Source organism: Achroia grisella, unplaced genomic scaffold (genome assembly GCF_030625045.1).
Source record: "Achroia grisella isolate CSIRO2021 unplaced genomic scaffold, CSIRO_AGI_Agris_v1 utg862, whole genome shotgun sequence".
NCBI lineage: Eukaryota > Metazoa > Arthropoda > Insecta > Lepidoptera > Pyralidae > Achroia > Achroia grisella.
In genome coordinates, this window is record NW_026713046.1 from 970,045 (window position 1) to 995,457 (window position 25,413).

Genomic DNA, 25,413 nt, shown 5'->3' on the forward strand with positions numbered 1-25,413 from the left:
TAAATGAACAATTCAATTAATGTTATAATTTATATATAATATATTAATAATAGAGGGGTATAAGAATTTTACTAGAAAACAATATTTCGAAAGACTGTTCTTACCTACCTGCATATTTTTTCATGTAACTAGCCAATTGCAAACCATCAGTCAATTCTTATGACCTGAGGAAATCAATGAAAACAATTCCTGACGGCTTATATGCCTGAGGATGATTCATAAGGTAATCGAAATTATGACGTAATTAAATGGACTTAAAATAACATTTAATTAGATATATAAATAATATGTTCAATAGGACTTATTATGCGCGAGTTTGGAGTGCTATCTGCACTCGCTTCCTATTGTTTGAAGCTATAAGGACAAGTTATGGTCAGAATTGGAATAATTCGAAAAAAACCCAGGCTCTTTAGACCAGATCAATTTGGGGGGAAAGAGATTACTAGTAATGTGGACTCATTACTATATCGCTAGCAATGTACCTAGTCAGGTTGACCTCCACGCTGTTCCCCTGGAATATTATTATACATTCCTGGTGAATTTACCACCATGGGCTGATTTCATGGTATTGAAATTTTTTTTTTGCGGTTGATAATGGAATGGTGCACCCGCCTGCGCTAACGGTTTACGCTGGCGGGGCACCAGTGGAGGATGATAAGATGAGCATGAGGTCAGGTCAGTTAGCCCATCGTGACTAATTCACCAGGAATTAAACACGATGGTTTCCAGGGGGAACCACGTGGAGGTCGACCTGACAAGGTACATTGCTAGCAATGGGGTTATCAATCCACATTACTAACAATCCCCTTCCCCCTTGATATTGAAATATGATGGGCAGGACGCCTTGTAAACGGTATTTTCGGGATTACAATCATTGAAACTACTGTAGACTTGTCGCTTGGTCGGGTGAAAAACCCAAGAAGAAAAATGGATGGCGGGTACGTGCTTTTATTGAACATGCTACCACAGACAACGACATTTTCATAGATATATACCATAGATAACAATATTCCACAGATATATATTTTCCTGCAAGGTGAACCGACGAAGGTGGTCGGGAGTGGATGGATGCGGAAGGCGGAAGATCGTACTTGGTGCAAGGGATTAGGAAAGACCTATATCCAACAGTGGATAGATACAGGCTGAAATGATGATGATACTTTGTTCATCTTATAATCCTCCTGTTGCAAACTATTTTTATACCTTTTTTATTGTTTGATTTTTTATAATATTATATTGTTTTTATATGACATAAGTCAATTTAATACAAAAATATTCTATCAACTACAACGGTGCTGTTTTACTTTTGCTCGTCATATTGATCTCCATCCTTCACATTTGGTCTTCGAGCCGACCTTCACAGTTTGGTCCTCTATCGCCGAAGTATTTACGAGGACAATCATGCAAACTGGATGGAAGACACAAAAATATACGCAAGCGAAGGATACTAGCGAAGTATGTTCGGAGTCTGATATGCTCGTCGCGGGTGGGTTCGGTCGGTCACCAGAATTTGACCACGTTTTAGCCGAACCCACGTTGATGCTCGCGGCAAGCCACCCTGAACTTATTACGCCTATTCAGAGTCCTACGTTAAGCACCGAACGCAAGAAATATGGCTCCAGTTCTAAAGTGCATTTGTCGGGGTCGCTACAGTCATCGTCCACAGTTAGGGCACGTAGGTTGACTGTAGAGGCACAGTTAGCTCGACGATGCATGGAACGGGAACGTGAGCAGTTTGAACGTGAGCAAGAGTTCGCCATGCAGCTGGCCCAGAAAAGGTTTGAACATGAACGTAAGCTCATTCAACAGGCTAAACAAGTAGAAGAACTGGAGATGGAAGCAAACCTAGCGGCTCAGGAATCAGAGCGCCGCTCCACTCGTTTGGTTAGTCCATCACATTCTCGTACTGCGTCCTGGGTAAACGACGCACATAATACTTTTACCTGTCCAAATATAGACATCAATGAGCCCGTAATGAATCCTAAACAAAAAGATAACGCTCATTTTTTACCAGGTTCAATTCCGGAGACTAACTATGTCGATCAGAATTATGTGAGTAATTCATCTCATCATATTTCGGAACCTATCAACCGTAATATTCCGACTATATTTTCTTCTGATAATGCTAAAAAATATGAATATTTGCAATATGTTGACAATGAACAACCTTTGACATGTCAAATTACATCAAAATCGACTAATAATAATTTATTTCGGTCAACGTCAAATAATGTTCGTTTCTCTAGACAACCTACATTGAACGATAACAAAGAGTTTTCAAATACATTGCCTAAGAACTTAGAAAATAAAATGGATGTTTCAAAGACGGTGTCACACCGAATGTCACATTTTCGTTTATTTATGTGCATGAAGACCTATGAAACTTCTCTACAAATCGTCGAAAATTCTTCAACTGATTGCAGAATAAAAAATTTACGAGGCTTTATATTAGACAGAAGCATACCAAAATTGAGACAGTTCGATAGTGAAAGCCTGAAGTTAGCCGTGTTCCATTACCAGCTCGTGAGAGATTTTGCTGATGCTATGCACTATGACTGGAAATTTGTACCACCCGATTTACCGCTTGACATATGGCCTATGCCCTCATAGATACGTAGAAATACATTGTTTTTCCCGGGCAACGATGGACTTGTGCGAGTAGCTGATGTGGCCTCCAAAGGGGGCACGCTGAGGAAACCCGTGCTGGACAAAAAGGCCCTACTCCATGAGGACATAATTGTGTAGCAAAATGCTACACGGGTGGGACTATGTTGCAAACTATTTTTATACCTTTTTTATTGTTTGATTTTTTATAATATTATATTGTTTTTATATGACATAAGTCAATTTAATACAAAAAATATTCTATCAACTACAACGGTGCCGTTTTACTTTTTGCTCGTCATCTTGATCTCCATCCTTCACACCTCCACTGATGCCCGGACAGCATAAACCATCACGTAGGCGTATGCATCATTCCATAATCATCCATTTAAAAAAATCTTATACATTTCGGTAACTGTGTTGCGACACTGCTTGAGCGGAGGTACCATATGTAAGAAAACAGTGCCCGATCCTTGCAAATGATTACTTGATATTCATACTCAGTTCTAAGTAAACAATCGTTTTCACAGAATTAGTAAAATCGATCGAACCCGCGACCATCGGAAGAGAGGCGGTATGCTAAACTGCTAGACCGCCGAGGACTCTTTTAGGATCGAGCAAGGCTTCATTTACATATAACATTATGTATAAATATTATTTAATTAACATTATAAAGCATACATAAAGCTTTTGTTCTATGATAATCAGTAGGATTTTTAAATATAATGTCTGTATTAACCATGGAATTAAAAAAATAATACCAAGTGACAGTTTTTCATTAAATGTTTACCCAAATAACTTCTATGTACATGAAACATAATTTAAAACTAATATTAATTAACTCGGCTTCTTACTCCCTTAGAAATATTGAAAAAAAATATAAAATTATGAATAATTATAAAAAAATCAATGTTGTTTTTTAATATTCCTATAGAGTTAAGAAACCAATGTATTATACTTTCAGACATTAACTATTACATGAGAAAGAACGAGATAGTACATCTCTATGCGATAGTGTAAACGTGTAAACATACAAATATATTTCAATATTTAGTTTTTTTTTATAACAAAATGGTTGCATACAAGCTTACGGCCCATGTGATGGTATAAGGTTATCGTAGACTATGGATGCCTGAACTAAATGTGTTCAGATGCATTAAGTTAGAGAGGTTTAAAATAGGAGATGTCTAAAATGACCAATCATATTCATATACCACCCACACACACAGACAACCTACACATGCCTCCCCACTCACTATTCTATTACTTTTGTTGGTATTGGTATGGGGTTAGTATTACATATTTTGGTTTATTAGTTTCAAGACATAAATATATTGTAAAATTCGTTTTCTGGTTCCTACAGGACAGGCCCAGCCTATGCTACCTATGCTAATATATTGTCAATCTAAACCATTGTGGCACAGCACTGACAGGGCCCAACTTCTTGTTACGTGCCGCAACACCGACCACGGCAATGTACCTATCCCGCCTACACTACGCTACCAAGGAACAGGACATTGTTGACTACATCCGGACTAAAAGCAACCGGACATTGAGGGTGACGCAGTTGGAATCGAGCCACAACGCGAGCTTCAAAGCGTTCGTGCCCACCTTCATGAAGGGGGTGGTCTATCGGCGCTACCGTGGCAGATTGCCGTCGTCAGTGCCGTGACCATAGAGACAATTTTATTTTACATATTTGATTATTATTTCTTATGTATGTTAGTCTATAAGGTATTTATAATATGGGCCATGTAGCCTGAATTAAATAAATAAATAAAATAATATAAACATACAACTGCTTGGCTGTCACTTGGTAATTTTTAGTGTCCAAGAATATTTAAATAACACGAACACTTTCATATAATTTGCATGCCTACATGGTTAATATTGCTGAACAATCAATTTCATGTAACATCATATATACTGTACCAATATTTCGCAAATAAATTAAATTATTTCATAATTATTACAGTTTTAGTAAATTAATAAAATTACTATTATTATTATTACATATATATATATATATATATATATATATATATATTTATTATATCTCCCTTTTTACGGGGGTAATATATTCAAACACGCGGGCCTTAGCCAAGCGTGGATGAGTTATGTGATGAAGATAGAAATTTTCTGACTATTCGGCATGTGTTTAGTATGACGGCTTTTTGTAATAGGTCTATTGTAGAGGAGGGGATATGCAACGTGTCTAGGTATTTGTTCAGACTTTTTGGTATAACTCCTGTGGATGACAAAACTATGGGTACTATGTAGATGGTGTGTGCTTTCCATTGTTTCTTCAATTCTATTGCTAGATTATTATTATTGTAACGTAATTTTTTCTTAATTGTACGTAAATAATAACCGCGTATAATTTCAAACGATATAATACAACATTGCTACCTAACTATGCACCAAACAGTCTGCCCCACCCCCTTTCCCCTCCCTACCCCACCTCAACCTGTTATTTATTCGAAGAAAGCATTTTAGAGGCAACCTGTAATATAGTGTCACCAAAAAGAATGCATCAATTTTTTTTTTTTATATAATTGTTAACACAATTTTAGATAAAAATATCCCCAGACTACCTTCATCTAAGTTAACTGTATATATTTTATTGTAATTTTTTAACAAGTGGTCTTCGGCCGATTATTGGCCATTTATGGTCTACACAGAACAGTGCGGTGAGAGTAAGCTGTTAGTATATGCTGATGCACTTAAATACAACCGTTTATTGCGACTCCGGTTTAAGCGACCAACTGCTTATAGCGACCATTATTATATTTTATAAATTCATATACCATTTTTAACGACGTTAAATGTAATGTTTACTCAAGTTAGGTTTCATAGTCAGGAATAACTTACATACAACCGTTTATTGCGACTCCGGTTTAAGTGACCAACTGCTTGTAGCGACCATTATTTTATTTTATTGTAATTTTATAAATTCATGTTATTAGTTAACAATAAATTTCTTTTTTCTTTCATATTTTTTAAAACGGTAATAGGTTTTGATTATTATAAAAAAAAAAGACAATTTATTAATAATGAAGCAATAATAATTGATAAAATTCATTCAGAAAGAATGGAGAGAAGTTTAAAACTCGTATTTGTCAAGGCAATAAATGTTTTCTTATTTTAAAAATCACTATATATAAGTATTATTGTTCAATTCATGACAATTCAACGATCTTTCGCATCTTAAACTCTAACGTAGGTACTATAAGTAACAAGTTATGATATTTATAGACAAAACCTTCCTTAAATATACAAATTAATTATTTTCTATTAAGTTGTTTATACGGCTACAGTCCAGCCTCTCTCTCTCTATTCTGATTATTCTATAATAAACTGTATTCTCTTATAAAAAAAACATTGGATATTCGACTTTAAAGTTTTAACAATAAAGTCTTAAACACATTATTTAGTTTTATATTTTATTTCTGTTGTTAACCGGGTCTTAACACGAATAATTTTGTGGTAAACTAGTTGTGTCCGCGGTTTATATACATTTCTGTAAAAAATTATAACGTAAAGCAGAGGTTCCCAAACTTTTTTGTGAGATAGACCCCTTCCCATATTTTTCGGTTTTGAGTAGACCCCCATTCTTACCTGGTGATATCTGTAAATTTCTAATTGTAGTAAAGTTTAGTGTTAAAAACATAAAGTAAAAACAAGATGACCGCTGTCGTAGACCCCTTGCAGTTTGTCATAGACCCCTGGGGGTCGATATAGACCACTTTGGGAATCACTGCTGTAAAGTTTCATCAAAATCCGTTCAGTAATTTGCGTGAAAAAGTAACAAACATCTATATTTACTTTCGCGTTTATAGTATTAAGATAACGGTATCTCTCTTGATGTTACTCCAGTCAGCTCGTGACCACGCCTAGTGCAACATAGTCGAAACGTTGAGATAGGTAAATACATTTATTTATACTAATATTATCAAGAGGTAAAGTTTGTATGATTGTTTGTTCGGGGTAATCTCCGGTTCTGCTGATCTGATTTAAAAAATCTTTCTCTCTTAGAAAGGTACATCATCCCCAAGACCTATAGGTTTTAAAATATCACGATACGACCAATAGAAGCGGAGCAGAAACGAAAATATGGCAAAAAAATATGTATGACGAAATTGCTCTCAATCAAAAAAAAAGTCCGCGACTACACATCTCTATCTTTGAAGGTTAAGAGATTATAATCTTGTATGGTAAACAAATATCTTCTAAAATAAGGTATTATTTGCTAAGGTGTTTTTATAAAGATGATATTAATCGTACACCCGAGAGAAGCCGGGACGAGCAGCTAGTGTTCCATAAAATATTCGTGTTAAGATCCGGTTAATAATATTAAAAATGCGTATTAAAAACGAAAGTTCAATAATAACCAGTTTTACATTTAGATTTATGTGTATATCAGTAAAATTATTCATGTTAAGATCCGATTAATAATATTAAAAATGTGTATTAAAAACCCAAAGTTCAATAATAACAAGTTTTACATTTGTATTTATATATTTATGTGTACATATATCGGTTTGTATTTGTCTGGATGTGTTGTATGGTATGTATGTATTGTATTTAAGTACTTTTATTTGTTGTCCCATAATATAAGTTTTGGGACTAGATGGCGCTGTAGGATATTCCGAGGTATTTATTTTCAAAAGGTTAATATTAAAAAACGAGTTTTCAAAATTAACAAATAATAACATAATGTATCCCGTAATTAACATTTTAATAATAAAAACTAAATATTATATCAATTAACGTATGGTCAAAGTAATCCTTTTTAATGATTTTTATATCGTAAGTTTCCCCATATTTTATATATTTATACATATATAATTAAACATAATAAGAATGGTAGGTGGGACTGGAAAATTTGGGGCATTATGTTACGCAATTGCAATCGTTCCTTATTTCAAACAGATTGAACACATATAGCGATTATATTATAAAATTATTGCAACTGTTATGAAACAGTTGCAATAATTCTCGGTTTCGGTTATTTAGCGGTTTAGCTCACCGCTTTACTTCCGATTGTCGCGGATTCGATTCCTCGCACGGTGCAATCATTTGAATACATGAATATGATTGTTTGTATCGGTCTGGGTGTTTACTACGTATATTATGTATGTATTTAAAAAGCTATTTTTTATTTAATAACCCTGGACCCAGCGCCATCTAGTCGCACGGTAAGTAGAACTTGCGTTATGGGTACTAGACAGTTGATATAAATACATAGATATTAATTTTTGTAAATACATACAATGTATCTATTTATATAAGTTTTCTAGTACCCATAACACAAACTCTGCTTAACGTGGGACTAGATGGCGCTGTTCATTGTCCAGGGTTATTAAAAAATCACTGCTCTATGGGGATAGAAGGGGTTCCAACCTAAACACAGGTTACAAAAAAATCTGATTGACTGCCGAGAACAGAAATGTCCCCAAGCAGAGCCAGCAAGATCACTTTGTTCAAAGTGTACCTCAAAGCTGCTTGACTGCTGAAAAAAGCGCGACAGATGTACCCACGTAAACGACTTTGTACAAAGTGTACCTCAATCTGTTTAATATAGTAAACGAACGCAACGTTACATAATCAACCCTTTGGGTACCTTTACACGACATTCATTCACGCGCGATTTAGCGCGATAAGGACATCGCGCGCAATCCTGAGTGATTGCATTTAACTATTTTTTGTGTACGTTCCTTCGCGCGCATATTTCATGTCACTTCACTTTCTTTTAGAGTAGTAAACTTTAAAAGTAACTTTTTATAACACATATTTTCCAAAGACACCTTTTGCGTTATAGTAACGTTCAAGTATTACGTAAGCAGTATTATTACGTTTATTTAAAAAAGTAAATACCTACCGATGACGTAATCATCGTCTGTACTCCCCTACACCCCATGCCATCCAAAATAAGCAAAGCAAACACCTCCCCCCCCCCCCCGTGCTTACGTAATACTTGAACGGCCCCCTACCTGCTGCATAAATATCTATAATAAATTACCTCTACAGTTACAAATCTGTTTAAAATGTTCAAAGACAAATTAAATGAAATGGCTGATAAATGTTTTTACTTAATCATGCAAAATGGATGTTATTAATAAGCTGACATTAATTAATTAATATAAATATTAAAATGCATGTATTTGTGGGATAGCGCCATTTATAAATGTAATGACAAAATTGTATATTGATTTAATTTCAATATTTGCATACCCTACGGGTTGCTGTATATCATGTACTTCTTTTTTTAATAAGGTCCAAAACTGTACTATGTAGCAAGCAAATATATAAATAATAATTATTATAAGATATATAAATTATCACATAACTCTATAATTGTCTTTGGTCCATAGTCAAATGTCCGCCATTTTGCAATGATAATTACGACAAAAAGGCGCTAAAACACGCACGATTGAAGATGGCGGCGGGCGCGATCTTTCTGGTTCTTTTTTTACATTGACATGCTTATTCTTTCCTGCGTGAAAGAACACGCATAATTCACGCGTGAAAGAACGTAGGTGTAAAGGCAGATACTATTCACATCCTAGAATATAAGCGACATTAAATAAAACTATGTATATTATTACGAGGAAAAAATTACTGAATGTAATCAGTAATAATTACTATTTTCATAAAGCCGGTATGTTGTAGAGCCCAGCCAGTCTCTCTAGGAAACCGTTCTCAATCGTCTCTCCATGCAACGTATCGTTTCTTGAATCTCTACCTGTCTCTCTATCTAAATGCCTCATATCTCCTAAAGACGCCGAATTAGCTACTATTGGTCCGTTGTAGTCCTTACCTTTCTCCACGTGTGTAAAAACCTGCATCTTACCATCTGTATTCTCCGGTCTTGTGTACACTTGTTTCTCTGCTGCGTTGTCGTGATCATTCTTAAACATAGGCCGTAGTATAGCAAAGTCTCTCGTCTCGCTCATACCTATACCCGTCTCTTTATACCCAACTATCTGTCCGTTATAATGTTCTTTAACTTTGTAACTAACAAGTCCATCTTCTTTACTATACTCAACATTGTCGTTGTAAACTTCTTTAAACTTATGGTAGTCACCATCTTGCCTTGTATCGTATGCACCTGCGTTAATATTTGTATATTCTGTTTTGTATTGTATGTTCTCTGCTCTTTGACCAATGGTAACGTTAGGGGCACCTTCCTTTTTACCTTGATTCTTCTTTGTCGGTTTCGCCTTCTTATCCACGTTCCTCAAAATTGGACCTCTAGTTGTAGATGCTACTGCGACTTTCCTTACGACCTTCAGCGTCTGCTCATTGTTCCCGTCATTTGCGATAGGAGCTTCAACTTTGACGTCGACTTTGCTCGCTGATGCCTTCTTTTCTTTTGGTTCTTTCTTGTTCTTCTGTTCTTCGAGGCGATTGCGCATTTTCTCGTGGGTCAGCAGATGCCGCCGAAGATCGCCGGTGACTCGGAAGGATTTGTCACATTGGGTGCATTTGTATGGCTTGACACCTGAAAAATATGTTATGTTATGAAGTCTTGATTATTACATCGCAATTACCTGCTACATTCATAAACGATGTGTTAGTGTGCCACCGTCCCGCCGTCCCGTCATCCCTTGTCCAATTCAAACGGAAATAGAAATTGCGAAGGCCCTAGCCGAGCTTCGAAACCGCAGCGGTGGCCTCAGACTAAAGTCGTATACATCAGGTAAGAATTGGCCTAAAGCCGTTTCATAAATTCTTTTTGGGTTTGGAGTGCCATCTGCACTCGCCCCCTATCGCCCGGTGAAGCTGTAAAGGCCAGCTGCGGCCAACAGCATTAGAGTAGTCCGAAGAAAAGTACCTACATCATTATATGAAGTTTCATGCGATGCCGTTCTGGACTAAGGTGTATTGCTCTCCTAAAATTAAAGTGCCATATCTCATCAGAGTAGTCCCAAAAAACTCTCTATCTCTATTCTCTGCCTGTCACTAACTAACAATCTCTTGAGCTGCGTGTGTGTTTGTGTGTGACTGTATGTGTGCGTGTGTGCTCGTTACCTGTGTGCGTGCGCATGTGGCTGAGTCGGTAATGCGAGGCGCGGAAGCTCTTGTTGCAATACTCGCACTTGTAGTTCCTCTCGCCGGTGTGGATCCGCCGATGCAGGCTCAGGGAGTACTTGCGCGCGAACTCCTTCATGCAGAACTCGCACTTGAAGTGTTTCTATATAATAACACAACAATACATGCCATAAACTTGCACTCAATAAATACCGTTTGGGAATCTTAATCTTATTAATATTCTAAACGCGAAACTTTGTGAGTATGGATGGATGTTTCTTACTCTTTCGTACAGAAACTACTGAACGGATTTTGTTGAAACTTTACAGTGATATAGCTTATACATCAGAATAACTGTGCACTATTATTTATCCCAGTATCTTATAAAATTCATGCAGATGAAAGCGCGAGCACAGTGTTTACTACCTCGACTCTGGGAAGAAAAGGTTGTTAGCAACGAGATCAAGTGATCTTGTGATTGAGAGAGTGAGTTATTGAGATCCTAATAGGATCACTTGATCTCTTAGCAATATATTCTAAAATGAACCTCATTAAATTCACTGGGTATTCTCTAAACATCTCAGTAACAAGACCAGTATCAGACACGAGTAGCAATTTGGTCCTCAACTCAAAGACCCTATAGGGCCGAAACACCGAAATGTCACAGACTTGTATTACGACGATCCTAAATTCATTACAACAGCCCACCACTATGCTCCTGTAATCACCTGGTAATTCCATGAATCCACTTGAATTGTAGAATGCAAGTGGATTCATGGATTTGCAGGACGGACAAATTGAAGTCTTCATTCTCAGCCTATTATTCAGCATTGGTCTCCTGTTGGATTATGCCGTTAACACGTTTCGACATGTCTACATTTCACACTGCTGCTTGTACCAACCTGTTTGCATCGTGAATAAATACAAATATGTATGAGACTCACTTGGTTGGAATGTATGGAGCTCTTGTGGTACTTGAGCACGCTCCACTGCCTGAAGCCGCGGCCGCACTCGTCACATTTGTACGGACGGTCGTCGTTGTGAACACGCTTGTGTACCTTAACACATCATATATAAGTTACAATAGAAGTAATCATTGAGAAAAATACAACCTCTTTACAATGATTCTTGATTAATAATAATAATCACAGGACAATAGGCACAGCGCCATCTAGTCTTATCTTGCTAAGTTGTGTTATGGGTACTAGACAACTGATATAAATACTTAATTTTTTTTGTAAATACATATAGAAAATACTCAGAACATTAAAAACAATAATACCCTAGAATACAATAGTTTGCACCGTACGAGGAATCGAACCCGCTACTGGTTTACACTAAACCGCTAAATCACCGATGCCGTCAAATATATTATTAATATTATAAATGCGAAAGTTTGTAATATATAGATGTTTTATTACTATTTCTTGCAAAAACTACCGAACGGATTTTGATGAATTTTACAATAATATATTTTACAGTTAGGGAAAATACTCTCTGCTACCAAAATGTTAGGGAATTTACTATGTATATATATAGTTGGAAGCGTCAGTCACGTACCTGTATGGTTCTGCGGATTTCTTGGGCTTCAGGGTCTCGAAGGTATCTTCGCTAGCTTTCCAGTTTCACAGTAGGTTTCACAGTTCTAATTTATTTTAATTCACAACAAATGCGCGCGCGCGTCAAGGCCGCTGTACGGTCCGTTTGTTACTAGGTAAGGGAGGGGAAGTGAAAGCGCGGGAACAGAAAACGAACGGACTCTAATATAATAATCTGTGCTTACGATGATACAGGGTAGATTTTGAACATAGCTTATGTTTCTGAATAACACATAGTATATATTTTATATTGAAATTGAACGCGGGTGAAACCGCGGCCACAGCTAGTTTATTATAAATATAATTTATTTACATTGTAAGATTCCTTGTGAGCAGTAAGATAAAGATTATTATTATTTACCATTCTAGTCACATAAACTAAGAGCCTCACCTTCAAAGCGGTAGCAGTGTAGAAACTCTTGCCGCACTCCCTACAGACCTGCTGCCTATCACTATGAGACAGCATGTGGTACAGCAGACTGTTCTTGTGCTGGAACACGCGTCCGCATTGCACGCACACAAACGTCTTCGTCTTCTTGTCGGCCTTCTGCGGAGCCTTCGTGTCGGCCTCCAGAGGCGGCTGCTCGGGCTCCTGTACTTCGTTCTCCTCTAACATGTGATTGGTGTAGTTCGTGCTCACCGTTGGCACGTCCACTTCGAGGATACGCTTTAATATCTCATCTGTAATTCATTTAGGACAGTAGGTATTAGTAGAAAATGACTGCACCATTTTCTCCTAACGAGCAGACAGTCAGCTTGTGACCACGGCTAGTGCAACCTAGTCGAAACGTCGAGAGAGGTAAATACCTTTATTTGCCATAATTTTTTTTGTGTTAAGACCCGGTTAATAATTTAAATAATGTATATTATACACGAAAGTTTAAAAGTAATATTTGTATAATCATCATCATTGGCTTCTTCCTTATCCCATTTACATGGAATCTGCGTAAGATATTTTCCTCTTCCATTCATCCCTGTTCGCAGTCATCTCGTTAACTCCCTTTCTTACCATATCATGTTTCACACAGTCTATCCATCTCTTTTTCAACATTCCTCTGCCTTTACAACCATCCACATTCATATTACAATTGGACAATTAATAAGTCATATAGTCCCTAGATAAGCAGAGTTTGTGTTATGGGCACTATAGACATTGGACAATTCACACGGCCTCATCTAGTCCCTAGCTAAGCAGAGTTTGTTATGGATACTATACATATTGAACAATTCATATGACGTCATTTAGCTAAACAAGCATGTTTTTTTCTCTCTGTTCAGCCAAATCTCGTAGGAGCCTGCTAGTGCAGCTTTAGACACATGTCCTAGTATAGAGCTTCTGCAGTTCTAAACAGGCCATGCTCTTAAGAGATCATGGAATTTCTTATTTAAAACATTAAATTAATCTTACCTTTTTTTAGCATCCGATTAGGTATTTATAATTATTTTTTCACGATTAAAAATACTGTTACTTTTAATCTTAACAGATATGTAAAGTATAGGACATAACTAACGACTATATGTATTGAAGTTCAACTCGGTTCGTACCAAAACTTGACTCACCCTTAAGATGATGGGGCTCCGGTGGGTGTGTGTCTGCCAAGTAGAGTGGGTCCCGAGCGGTGGCCGGGCACGCGTCGCAGTAGCCGGCGCCCGGGGGACCCGCGGGACCCGCGGTACTGGCGGCGGCGGCGGCGGCGGGAGGAGGGGCGGCGGGGGCGGGGGCGGGGCCCGCGGGCGACGGGGGACCGCCGCTATGAGACCCGCTCCCACTTCTCATATACCTATTATATCATAAAAAATACTTTTAACATTCCATTTTGTTAGTAGCACTCAAATCAAAAAGTAAATGTTTTTTATTATTTTGCAAATGCTACTAAATAAATAAAAAAAATGTTCATGTAGATCTACTAAAACTCTTATAATACCGTCACAAATACTACTCTCTCTACATAACTAGAGACTAAATGATACTCTGTGAATAATCTTGTATTATTATTATTATTGTTAATGAGTTGTTTCGATGAGAAGATAGCATTAGAACACGAGTATGAGTTAGTGTGAGTACACACCAGTGTCGAACGTGTTCCTAGTGCACGTGTGCGTTATCGATATTTGAAAACAATGAGTTACAGATTGTAGGCAGTGTGGGATCGTGTCAGTACGCACCAGTATCGAACATGTTCCTAATGCACGTATCCGTTTATCGACATTTGAAAGCATATGAGTTACACATTGTAGTGAGTGTGGGATGGTGTGAGTACACACCAGTGTCGGACGTGTTCCTAGTGCACATGTCCGTTATCGACATTAGAAAGCATATGAGTTACAAATTGTAGTGAGTGTGGGATCGTGTCAGTACGCACCAGTATCGAACATGTTCCTAATGCACGTATCCGTTTATCGACATTTGAAAGCATATGAGTTACACATTGTAGTGAGTGTGGGATGGTGTGAGTACACACCAGTGTCGAACGTGTTCTTAGTGCACGTGTCCGTTATCGACATTTGAAAGCATATGAGTTACAGATTGTAGGCAGTGTGGGATCGTGTGAGTACGCACCAGTGTCGAACGTGTTCTTAGTGCACGTGTCCGTTATCGACATTTGAAAGCATATGAGTTACAGATTGTAGGCAGTGTGGGATCGTGTGAGTACGCACCAGTGTCGCACGTGTTCCTGATGCACATGTCCGTTGTCGACGGTGAGGTGCGGCATGATGTGGTCGTAGTGGTCGCCGCCATCCTCCACCGATACGTGGATGCCCTCCATCAGGTCCTCGGGCTCGCTGAACTCACCCATGTCATCCAACTGGATAATATACACATCAAATTAACAATTAAACTAATTAATACAATACGAAAATGTCTCTGTCTGCATCTTTTATTGCGAAGATAGCATGTGTCACGAGAAAAGGTATAGCTTATTTTTTTATCTCGAAACGGTAGAAACAAGAAACATTCAACAGTTCAAAATTTATGCATTAAGCCCGCCTATGGTATAATTAAATAGATAGATAGATAAATATATCGTTTATTTATTTGTAACTAATCACACACAACATATTCATAAGAATAGACAATACATAATACAACATAAGATTAAATAAAATGCTGGAAAAAATGCTGTCGAGGCACCAGCAGTCAGCATTGGTGATCTAGGGGCGTTGGAGTAGAAAAGTGTCATGCCTTTGCACTCTATAAGTTATTATATGCATGATACCTTTCAACTCCAACAACAGTACCTTTTCAACTGAAATACAACTTACAAAGCAAGCTGCTTGACTACCGATATAGGCGACATATCCATTCACACAATTATTTTTTTTATAATTTAAGGAACGAACGAGCTGAACTTGACAGTGTATTTTTTCAAATGCATTTCGATCTTATTTCGTTTTAAATAGAGACTAAATTGATTAAAAAGAGGCACCCCTCTTAAGCCGTATTACCGTCTTGTCACAGATCTGTGGCCGCAAAACCGTAACTTCTTTTTAATCAATTTAGTCTCTATTTAAAACGAAATAAGATCGAAATGCACAGATTTGTGTCAAAAGGTTCGAAGGATTAATGCTTACCTTGGCACTATTATTTGTTTCTTTGATATGATTCTCCGGTTTCTGCTTCTTATAAGACTTGTGGCTCTTCAAGCGATACAACTCCAGTGTATCATACAAATCACTCTTATCTGCTTCTGATGGGTGAACAGGCTCCTTGTCCATACTCGCCATGGAATATTGTAGCTTATTGCTTGAGTAGTTGAGCGTCTTATCGCTTGAAGTGTAGAGAATATGTTTGTCCATTGGCTGGTATATAGTTTTTGGGACTGTGTTCTCGAGTGAAAGTTCCACAATAGAGTCAGGCAGCGTGGCTACATTATCAACTATACATGTGTTGGTCATCTGGAATTACATGTTGTATAGATTAAAAAAAAATCGGAAATAGCTGAATCTGTTCTAATTAAAACTTTCTTAATAATCCTAAACGAATCGATCTAAATTCTGTAAAAATGTGAGTTCAAAAAATTCATCGAAATTTCAATATTAGTCACTAAATGATTACTTGATTATGGGAATGAGGCATGCATGCATGGCAATAGTTGTTCATGCACGGGATTTTCATTTAATGTTAGACATAGACACCTATATACATACACATTGTAAATAAACTGATTAAAAAAAAAAATTCAATTGAGTTTCTTGCTGTATACTGAACTGGATAGTAGGGAAAAAATTATAATATAAAAAATTTGAAGTTCATAAGCGGCTAAAATGTCCAATATGAAAAAATATTTCTTCAATTTGAATTTGAATATGTACAGTGTTCATACTATACTGAAGTTAAAGAATAGAATGGAAATATAAATGTTGCTCCCAATTGCTCACCGTTGCTTCTCAATATATTTATGAATATATCATGTATGCCAGGAAGAATATAGACAGTTTCAAAAGAGTTATTGATTGCACCAATAAAAGCATACGTAACAATAACAAACTGATTTTACCTAAATGTCGTTTGGCTAAAGTTAGTAATTCGTTTTATGACAATTGCGTAAGGTTTTAAAACAAAATACCAGAGTCTGTTATAAATCTGCCAGAAAAAAGATTTGAATGTCAAATAAAATACTTCCTTTGCAAAAAAGCTTACTATAAAATTGAAGAATTCGTTAACGATAACAATGTTTTTATAGAAAAACTTTAAATCCATAGCACTGACAATATTATTTGATTACACTAATAATGAGTGCGTAGTGATTTCTATGTTAATTATCGCATGCCTCTTACTTGATATAATTACCGTAATTATTTATATAAAAAAACATCTATTAAAAAGAGCAACACACAAGTTTCTTGCTCATTCTTCTTGTGATGAATCTGCATTCCGAATGAGTGGTAGAATCAAAATATGACTATTCAAAAGTGTTTATAATGAGTTTCTTTGAATAAAGATTATTTCTATTTCTAATTAGCGGTAGATTAAAAAAAATGTAATGACTATTCAGAAGTGCTTCAATGTAAGTTTATTTGAATAAATGATTTTCTATTCTATTCTAATTAGAGAGGGAAATTAAATTTCATTTTTTGTATATAACTTGTGTCATATATATAGATGAGGGTACTTCGTTTTATACTTTGTTGATTAATAAAGTGTATTAACGTTGGTAGGTACAATATGTTCTTTACATAAAGTGATACAAGCTACATAGCACGATTTATTTCTAATACTATATCTTGAGGACATATTAAGTTGTAAAACACATTTTTATATAGATTTAAAAAATGGATGTGATATAAAAATAGGAAACAATAATGAGGGTAGATGAACAGGCATACTACAGTCCTAAAAACAGGTTAATTAATAACCTGTTTTTAGGAGCACCTACAACTAAAAAAAATCTTGAAAAAAAACACCTCCAGATAATTAAAGATGTAGTAAGTAAGACTATTAAAATACATATAATAGAATAGAATAGAAAATCATTTATTCAAATAAACTTACATTCAAGCACTTTTGAATAGTCATTACATTTTTTTAATCAACCGCTCATTCGGAAAGCTGTCTCATCACAAGAAGAACGAGCAAGAAACTTTCGTGTGCATACCTTTTCAATGCCCATATCAGGTACAGGGTTTTCGATTATGATAGTTGTATGGGGTTCGTAGTGCTGCTTCAAATGCTGGAAGAACTTGAGCTGATCATCTCCGTAGAACTCGCCACACAACTGGCAGAGGAATATGGGACGAACCTGGGAAACAATATATGATTATAAAATCAGGTTAGAAATAGAAATAATCTTTATTCAAATGAACTTAAAAAGCACTTTTGAGTAGTCATATTTTTTAATTCTACCACTCATTCAAAACTCAGACTCATGATAAAAAGAATGAGCAAGAAACTTGCGTGTTACTCTTTTAGATAAATTTTGTTTTAACAAGTAGAAAGCATGCGACAATCAACATATAAACCGCTATGCTAATGCTCATTCTTTGTGCCATCAAATAATATTGTCAGCATTATGAATTTTATTTAATTTTTGCTACTAAATCATTAATAGTATTTAAAAACTCATCAATTTTATAATACGCTTTTTTGCAAAAAAAAAAAAAAGTGTTTTATACGACATCTAAATGAATTGATTTTCATTTGAATGATCGCTATAAATTTTAAGTATTTTTTTTTTCTACAAAAACATTATTATCATTTATAAAATCTTCAATTTTATAATAGGCCTTTTTTTAAAGTAAGGGTTTTATATGACATTTGAATTAATTTAATTTTCATTTACTCAAATCATAATTAACATTTTAATGATTTGAAACAAAAAAGTTACAACTATTTAAAATCATCATTCTAGAAAAGTGACTAGTACATTTTTAAGCACAGGTCACAATATTACCTCGTGGGAGATGTGATGCGTGTCCTCGGGCAAGTGTTCCTGATGCTGTACGGCAGACACGAAGTTATCTGGCAGTATCTCCTCCTGTGGCACCTCTTCACTGCAGTTTATCAGCACTATATCCTGCACAACAGAGATAGACATTAAAGTAAAACATTGTTATTTTGTTTTTTTTCGGACTACTCTAATGCTGTTGACCGCAGCTGGCCTTTACAGCTTCACCGGACGATAGGGAGCGAGTGCAGATGGCACTCCAAACCTGCGGAAGGACTTATGGAGCGGCTGAAGGCCAACTCTCGCTTGACGGATGCGACTTTAGTCTAACGGCACCGCTAGGGGTTCGAACTTCGGCTCAGGCCGTCGTAATATCGATCCCCGTTTGAATTGGACGGGGGATCGATCGGAGGGGATTGTTACTGCGTGGTGGTTTTCCCGCGCTAAATCGCAAACAATATGGGATTGTTAGTAATGTGGACTGTTGGCTCCATTGCTAGCAAAGTACCATGTTTGACCCTGGAAACCATCTTGAATATTCCTGGAGAATTTGTCACGATGCCCTAATTGACTTGACCTCAAGTTCATCTTATCATCCTCTACTGGTGCCCCGCCAGCGTAAGACATTAGCGCAGATGGGTAGACGGTTCATATTTGAAGAAAAACATACCTGCTGCGGCGTGCTGCTCCCGGTGTTCCTCTTCAGTTTCCTAGATATCCTCTTCTTGTGCGGTAGACTCTTCTTGTTCTGCTGCTTGTGCTGGGCGGGTGAAGCTCCTGCCATCTCCAACACTGGTCCGTCCGAGTCAGTCAGCATTGTGTTGTCATCCTATGAAATATGTTGAAACTTCTTTTATATAACTCAAATCACATTTTTTATATTTAAAGAAACCTGTTTTGAAAGCCTCTGTGGTCTAGCGGTTTAGCACACCTTACTTTCCGATGGTCGCGGATTTGATTCCTCGCACGGTGCAAACATTTGTATTCATGAATACGATTATTTGCATTGATCTGGGTGTTTTCTATGTATATTATGTATGTATGTAGTAAGTGTATTATGTATGTAGTATGCCGGACTTAAGTACTTGTATTTACTTAGGATAATTTTTTATCTAAATTAAAATAGAAAAATAAATACTCGTTTATTAAGCTAATTTACCGACAAGCTTTTATATCATATAAATTGTGTAATGAGTTAATGCTAAAAGAATTAAAGGAAAAGTTCATTTTATTCTTTGTAGAACATTTAAACATAAGTTTTTTTTTATTTTTTTTAATCTCTCGTCTCTTACGACGACCTCGGTGGTCTAGCGGTCTAGTCCGCTTTACGTCCGATGATCGCAGGTTCGATTCCTCGCACGGCACAAACATTTGTATTCATGAGTATGATTGTTTGTATCGGTCTGGGTGTTTTCACTGTATAATATGTATGTATTTACGAACAAAAAAATCTATGTATTTGTATCAGTTGTCTAGTACCCATAACACAAGCTTTAATTAGCTTAACTAGGGGCTAGATGGCGCTGTGTGAATTGTCCTGAGATTATTATTCTTATTAATCTATATTATTTTTTACTTTTTAGTTATAGGTACTTCTTAGTAAAGTATTCTAAGTAAGAAACTTAGTCCACCATCTTAAGACGGATATACGAGATATTGGATTCAGAGCGACATCACATTATTTTACTAGTCATTCTCAGCAAGCCCTTTCAAATATTGTTACATTGCAACTTGCTTGTAAAAAATACACAAACATACTTTCAGGATATTCTTCGTTTTATTATTGAACCAATCAGTTTCCGGGCACCTCTTCATCTCCCGGAGAGGCGGCAGCGGATCCAACTGAGGGACATCCACCACTATCGCCTCGTTCTGTTGATCCTGTTGATTTTTTTATAACTGCAATGGCAAACAACCTAAACGCCCATAGGCTGGAATGGCTTAATAGTCTTCCATACAGGGGATTGTTAACAATGTGGACTAAGGACCCCACACTTGGCAATGTACCATGTCAGGTTGATCTTCACCCCTGTAAACAGTCATGCTAAATTTGTGGTGAATTTGACATGATGTGCTCACTGACCTGACCTGATGCTCTTACTCACTGATTACATTTCTTCTTTTTTGCAATAGCATAAGCTGGTGGTCACTCTATTCTCCCAAATCTGAATTTAAATGACTGTGTATTATTGTAAACATGTACAACATTTTTTTTTTAAATAATACGAGCTGAGTTCCTTGTCAGTTCTTCTCATCTCGAAATCATTCCGAACTGACGGTAGATTTTACATATCACAAGAGTCTGTAATAGACCTATATGAATAAAGATATTTTGAATTTGAATTTTAACTTATCATCCTCCGCTGGTGCCCCGTTTTCGTAAACCATTAGCGCAAGGAAGTGTATCATTACATTATCATCCATAAAAAAAACTCATGACCATTATATGTCATTAAGATTTAAACTACACAAGAAAATACTTACTAAGGTTTGTCCATTGAACAGCCTTATGGGGGCATCTAGGATCACAGAAGCTTCCATATCCCGTACTGAAGGTACCTGAATGTAACACAGAAATAGCAAATACAGGGTCATTTATCAAGGACTAGCTGTGCCCGCGACTTCGTCCGCGAGAAATAGTGACCCTAGCCAAAAAATTTTTCATAATCTAACCCAAAAAAACTAAAGACAAAAGTTTCATCATTCTAGCTGCAAAACTGATGAATTTTCATACAAATTTTCATCACCTATTTTATTTAAGGGTATAGTATAATTTTACAAATTTTGTTTTACATATTTACTTACATTTAATCAACAGATCAGAACAGAATTTTCAAGCTTCTAAAAATGACGATACTTCCATACTATCTTTCAGATGAAAGATTGTAAGGGGGTAAAAAAGGGTTGTAAGGGGTTCAAAGAGGATCTCCTCTTACACTACAAGATGTAGCCTATGTCCTTTCTCAAGATCTAGACTATCTGTGTGCCAAATTGAATTTATATCGGTTCAGCAGTTTTGGCGTAAAAGCAAGGCAGACAGACAGACAGAGTTATTTTCATATTTATAATATTAGTAAGGATAAGGATTAGACGAAAAGCTAAAATACAGGATAAGAGGCGTTATATCTTAATCATCTGAAATGGTACATGCGTAGTACTATAGCAGGTGTCACGTGATTACGTGATGACCGTAGTTCTGTTCATGTATATAGAAGATCGTTACTCCTCCTCAGCTTGTTAGCCATTACATTTGACGACCTCGGTGGTCCAGCGGTCCAGCGCACCGCTTTACGACCGATGGTCGCGGGTTCCTCGCACGGCACAAATGGTATGATTGTTTGTATCGATCTGGGTGTTTTCTATGTATAATATGTATTTACTAAAAAAAATATCTATGTATATGTATCAGTTATCTAGTACCCATAACACAAGCGTCAGCTAGGTTAACTTGGATCTAGATGGCGCTGTGTCAATTGTCCTGAGATATTACAATTATAAAAAAAAATAGCCAGATACTCATGAAACTGTTTTTCTAAATCGATATATTATCTCGAATAAATAGCGGCGACCGTCGATGCTAAACACACCGCCTTACTTCCGATAGTCGCGGGTTCGATTCTTAGCATGGTATAAACATTTGTATTCATCAGTATGATTGTTTGTACCAATCTGGCTGTTTTCTTTACATATATTACAAAAGAAATGTATGTATTTGTATCAGTTGCCTAGTGCCCATAGCACAAGGTCTGCTTAGCTTGGGACTAGATGGAGCTATGAAAATTGTCCAGGGACATTATTATCTTATAAACTGAATAATGTTTACAGCAGTTTACAATTAAGTAGGAATTAAAAACAGTAAATAAAAATTTTGAGGACTCTAAAACATGTCATAGTCTCTTGGCTCGTTCATCTTTGTTACCAATACTACTTTCAATATTCAACATACCTTGTGATGGGATGTCTGGTAGTGTGGCACCTTTGAGTGCTGCGCCAGATGTGCCACAAGTGCTGCCAACCTTCCATCCGTGTCCAGCAGCTCTTCACCCCATGGCCCATCACCCACTTGTTCCCCCACAGACACTTGCCTGCGCCAAAAATGTTGCATTAGAATAGTATAATATATACCAAAACCGGCGCGGCAGCTCCTTGAGCTGGATGTCAGATGCGACGAGCTGAAAGCCCGAGCACCTGCGGCTATCAGCTATAATTATGTGAACAGTGTGCTCTAATGCTCCGTGCGAGGAGTTTTACAAAGAAAATTGCTCACATAAGTCACATGCGAGCACATTAACAGCAAAACCGGAGTTGATGACAGTCGCTGTGGCTGAAAGCAGCCGGTATTATAACATAATATATATTACACTAGCTACTCGCCCTGGCTTCACACATACATGTATTATATATATAAATCTTCCTCTCAAATCACTCTATTCATTTAAGAAAACCGCTTCAAAATCAGTAGCCTAGTTTTAAAGATTTAAGGATACATAGGGATGGGCAGAGAGACAGCAACTTTGTTTTATACTGTGTAAAGATATGCTTAAATATCTGTTATTAATTTGGCAGTGATTACACTAATTGTCAACAACTGTGTCTGTATATTAACCTAATTATTGTAAAATGAAGAACCCATTTTCATAATGTTCACTCCAAAGAGATATATATATGTTTTATAACTAACATCAACTGATAATGTTATCATAAAAACAACCTACACATTGTTAGAGGGGATGTAGGTTAATGGTATTTATTCCATACATCTTACTCACAGTTATATTTTACAGTCGGGCACAAAATATGAGTAGATTAGTAGTTTTAAAGAATAAACATACATAGTGCGGGAAGGACAGACAGCGACAGTGACTTTGTTTTATACTATGTAATGAAATTATAGTAAAGGAGCTGATGGCAAATGGCAATCAATGAATCAGCATACTTAGGAGCTGAAGTAGGTACAAGAGGTGTAATATGTTTTCCTCTTCCATTCATTTTTGGGTTTCCAATCATATTGTAATTAACTTTCTTTCTTGCCATATCATCTTTCATACAATCCATCCATTTTTTTCTACCTGACTTTGACTTGCATTGCATTTGCCAACAATTTCTTATACCACAATGATTATTGCCATAATCAATGTGGTATAAAAAATAGTTGGCAATAATAAACATGAGGTATAATGTATTATCTGTAGTTAGATACTAATACCTTTTTAATTCTTACTTGTCTTATCTATACTACAATCATATGTAATAAGTAAAAATTTGATAAGCAGTTTTGTTTCAAATAAAAAAAAGTTGGCAATAAGGACCAAGAGATATATAATGTGTATTATCTGTAGTTAAATAGTCCATATATTATACATTTTTATGCTTTTACCATTATAGTACAGGGCCCCCGTTCTCAGGGGGCCTAAATTATTCTCACACATTTGTTCTAAAAATATTTTTTTCACATTTTCTTATACCTAATGAACTTTTTTTTCACTTATCAAATGAGCCCCGAATTCTTGTGTGCCCAAGGGCCCCAGCCTAGTTTAAGATGGCAGTGGTCTTATCTATACTCAATCAAATGTAATAATCAAAAATTTGATAAGTGTGTGCTATTAGAGATTTACTCTCAGTGAACTGTATTTTATATATTTCAAATTGCACATGTTTTAAAATTAAAAATAATAAATAATTTACATTGCGTTCTATGTGAAATTCCAAGTACCCATTCCCATTAAAATTAAAAAAAAAACAGTAACAGTTAAAATTACCTGCACATTTGTGATGATGGCAAATTCTGTGAATGCATGACCGTGACCACTCTTCCTCCCCCATCATCTTGGACATTGAGGGATAGACCATTGGCATCAACATGAACATTCTGAAATTTATTGTACGTAGAGTCATCATCATAATTGATTTTTTTTTAAATAATTTTTTGTCAGACAGTTAAGTATGTAAATGTTTTAAAATCAACTCAATACATCACTCATAAATAAACAAGATTAGCTTTTAAATCAGCAGCTCTAACTTTCGGTTTCATCAAAAGATTTACTAGATTAACTTTTTAAAATGTATAAGCATAAGCATTTCACGTAATAAACCATTTATGATCATTAATACTAGATTTACATCGTTTCCTTCTGGTCAGTTTTTGAAAAAAGAACGCTGATAAACATTACGGGTACAACACTAATATTTTATGTGAATAATGTGATAACAAAGCCATTGGTCATGTAAGTACCTCACTGGATTGATGGGAATTCATGTAGTGTGTAACTGCCTCATCCATTTTGTCTACAAGTTGCGAATCCACGTATCTCATGATGAAGAGTTCAATGAATAAGATGTGTTTATTTCATCGTTTAGTTGGTTAGGTTCACTTGACAGCTGCTCCATTCAAGGTCACTATTTGTTTATAATTACTACAAGTCCATTATCTACATTTACACGAACAATTTAATACTTTACGATTATCGCTAAAGATTGATAATAATACTTAACATGAATTTAAATAAGTTTCGTTTTAACAAAGAATTTTCTTTAGTAATTAGTAGAATTTGTTGAATTGGTAGGATTTTTTGTTTTTTTTATATCATGTTTTCGGTAGAATTTCCGTATACTACGTAACTAGAAGCTACACTTGACATGTACGATACACAGATGCTTTTGATTTACGGCATTGACCGATCAATGTTCTCCGATCGACCCCAAAATCGAAATTACAATGGTTCCTGAGCCGTGGTTCGACATCACCAAATTCGTCTCCGTCAGGTATAAGTTATATTTTGCCGCTCCTTAAG

The 25,413-nt window shown here is 36.2% G+C and overlaps 1 protein-coding gene across 1 annotated transcript; it reads right to left on the bottom strand.

Moving 5' to 3' along the window:
• Positions 1–8,606: 8,606 nt before the first annotated feature.
• On the bottom strand, positions 8,607–25,060 carry LOC131852790 (uncharacterized). The gene is made up of 16 exons (XM_059203521.1): positions 24,855–25,060; positions 24,382–24,491; positions 22,569–22,707; positions 21,107–21,181; positions 20,381–20,503; positions 19,293–19,451; positions 18,629–18,751; positions 17,834–17,977; positions 15,810–16,133; positions 14,895–15,043; positions 13,997–14,017; positions 13,797–13,912; positions 12,628–12,917; positions 11,583–11,696; positions 10,639–10,801; positions 8,607–10,108 (listed from the first exon to the last, which is right to left on the bottom strand). Exons 1-16 carry the CDS (start codon positions 24,933–24,935, stop codon positions 9,255–9,257), a joined length of 2,985 nt encoding a protein of 994 aa, XP_059059504.1. The 5' UTR covers positions 24,936–25,060; the 3' UTR covers positions 8,607–9,254.
• Between the last annotated feature and the right edge of the window lie 353 nt (positions 25,061–25,413).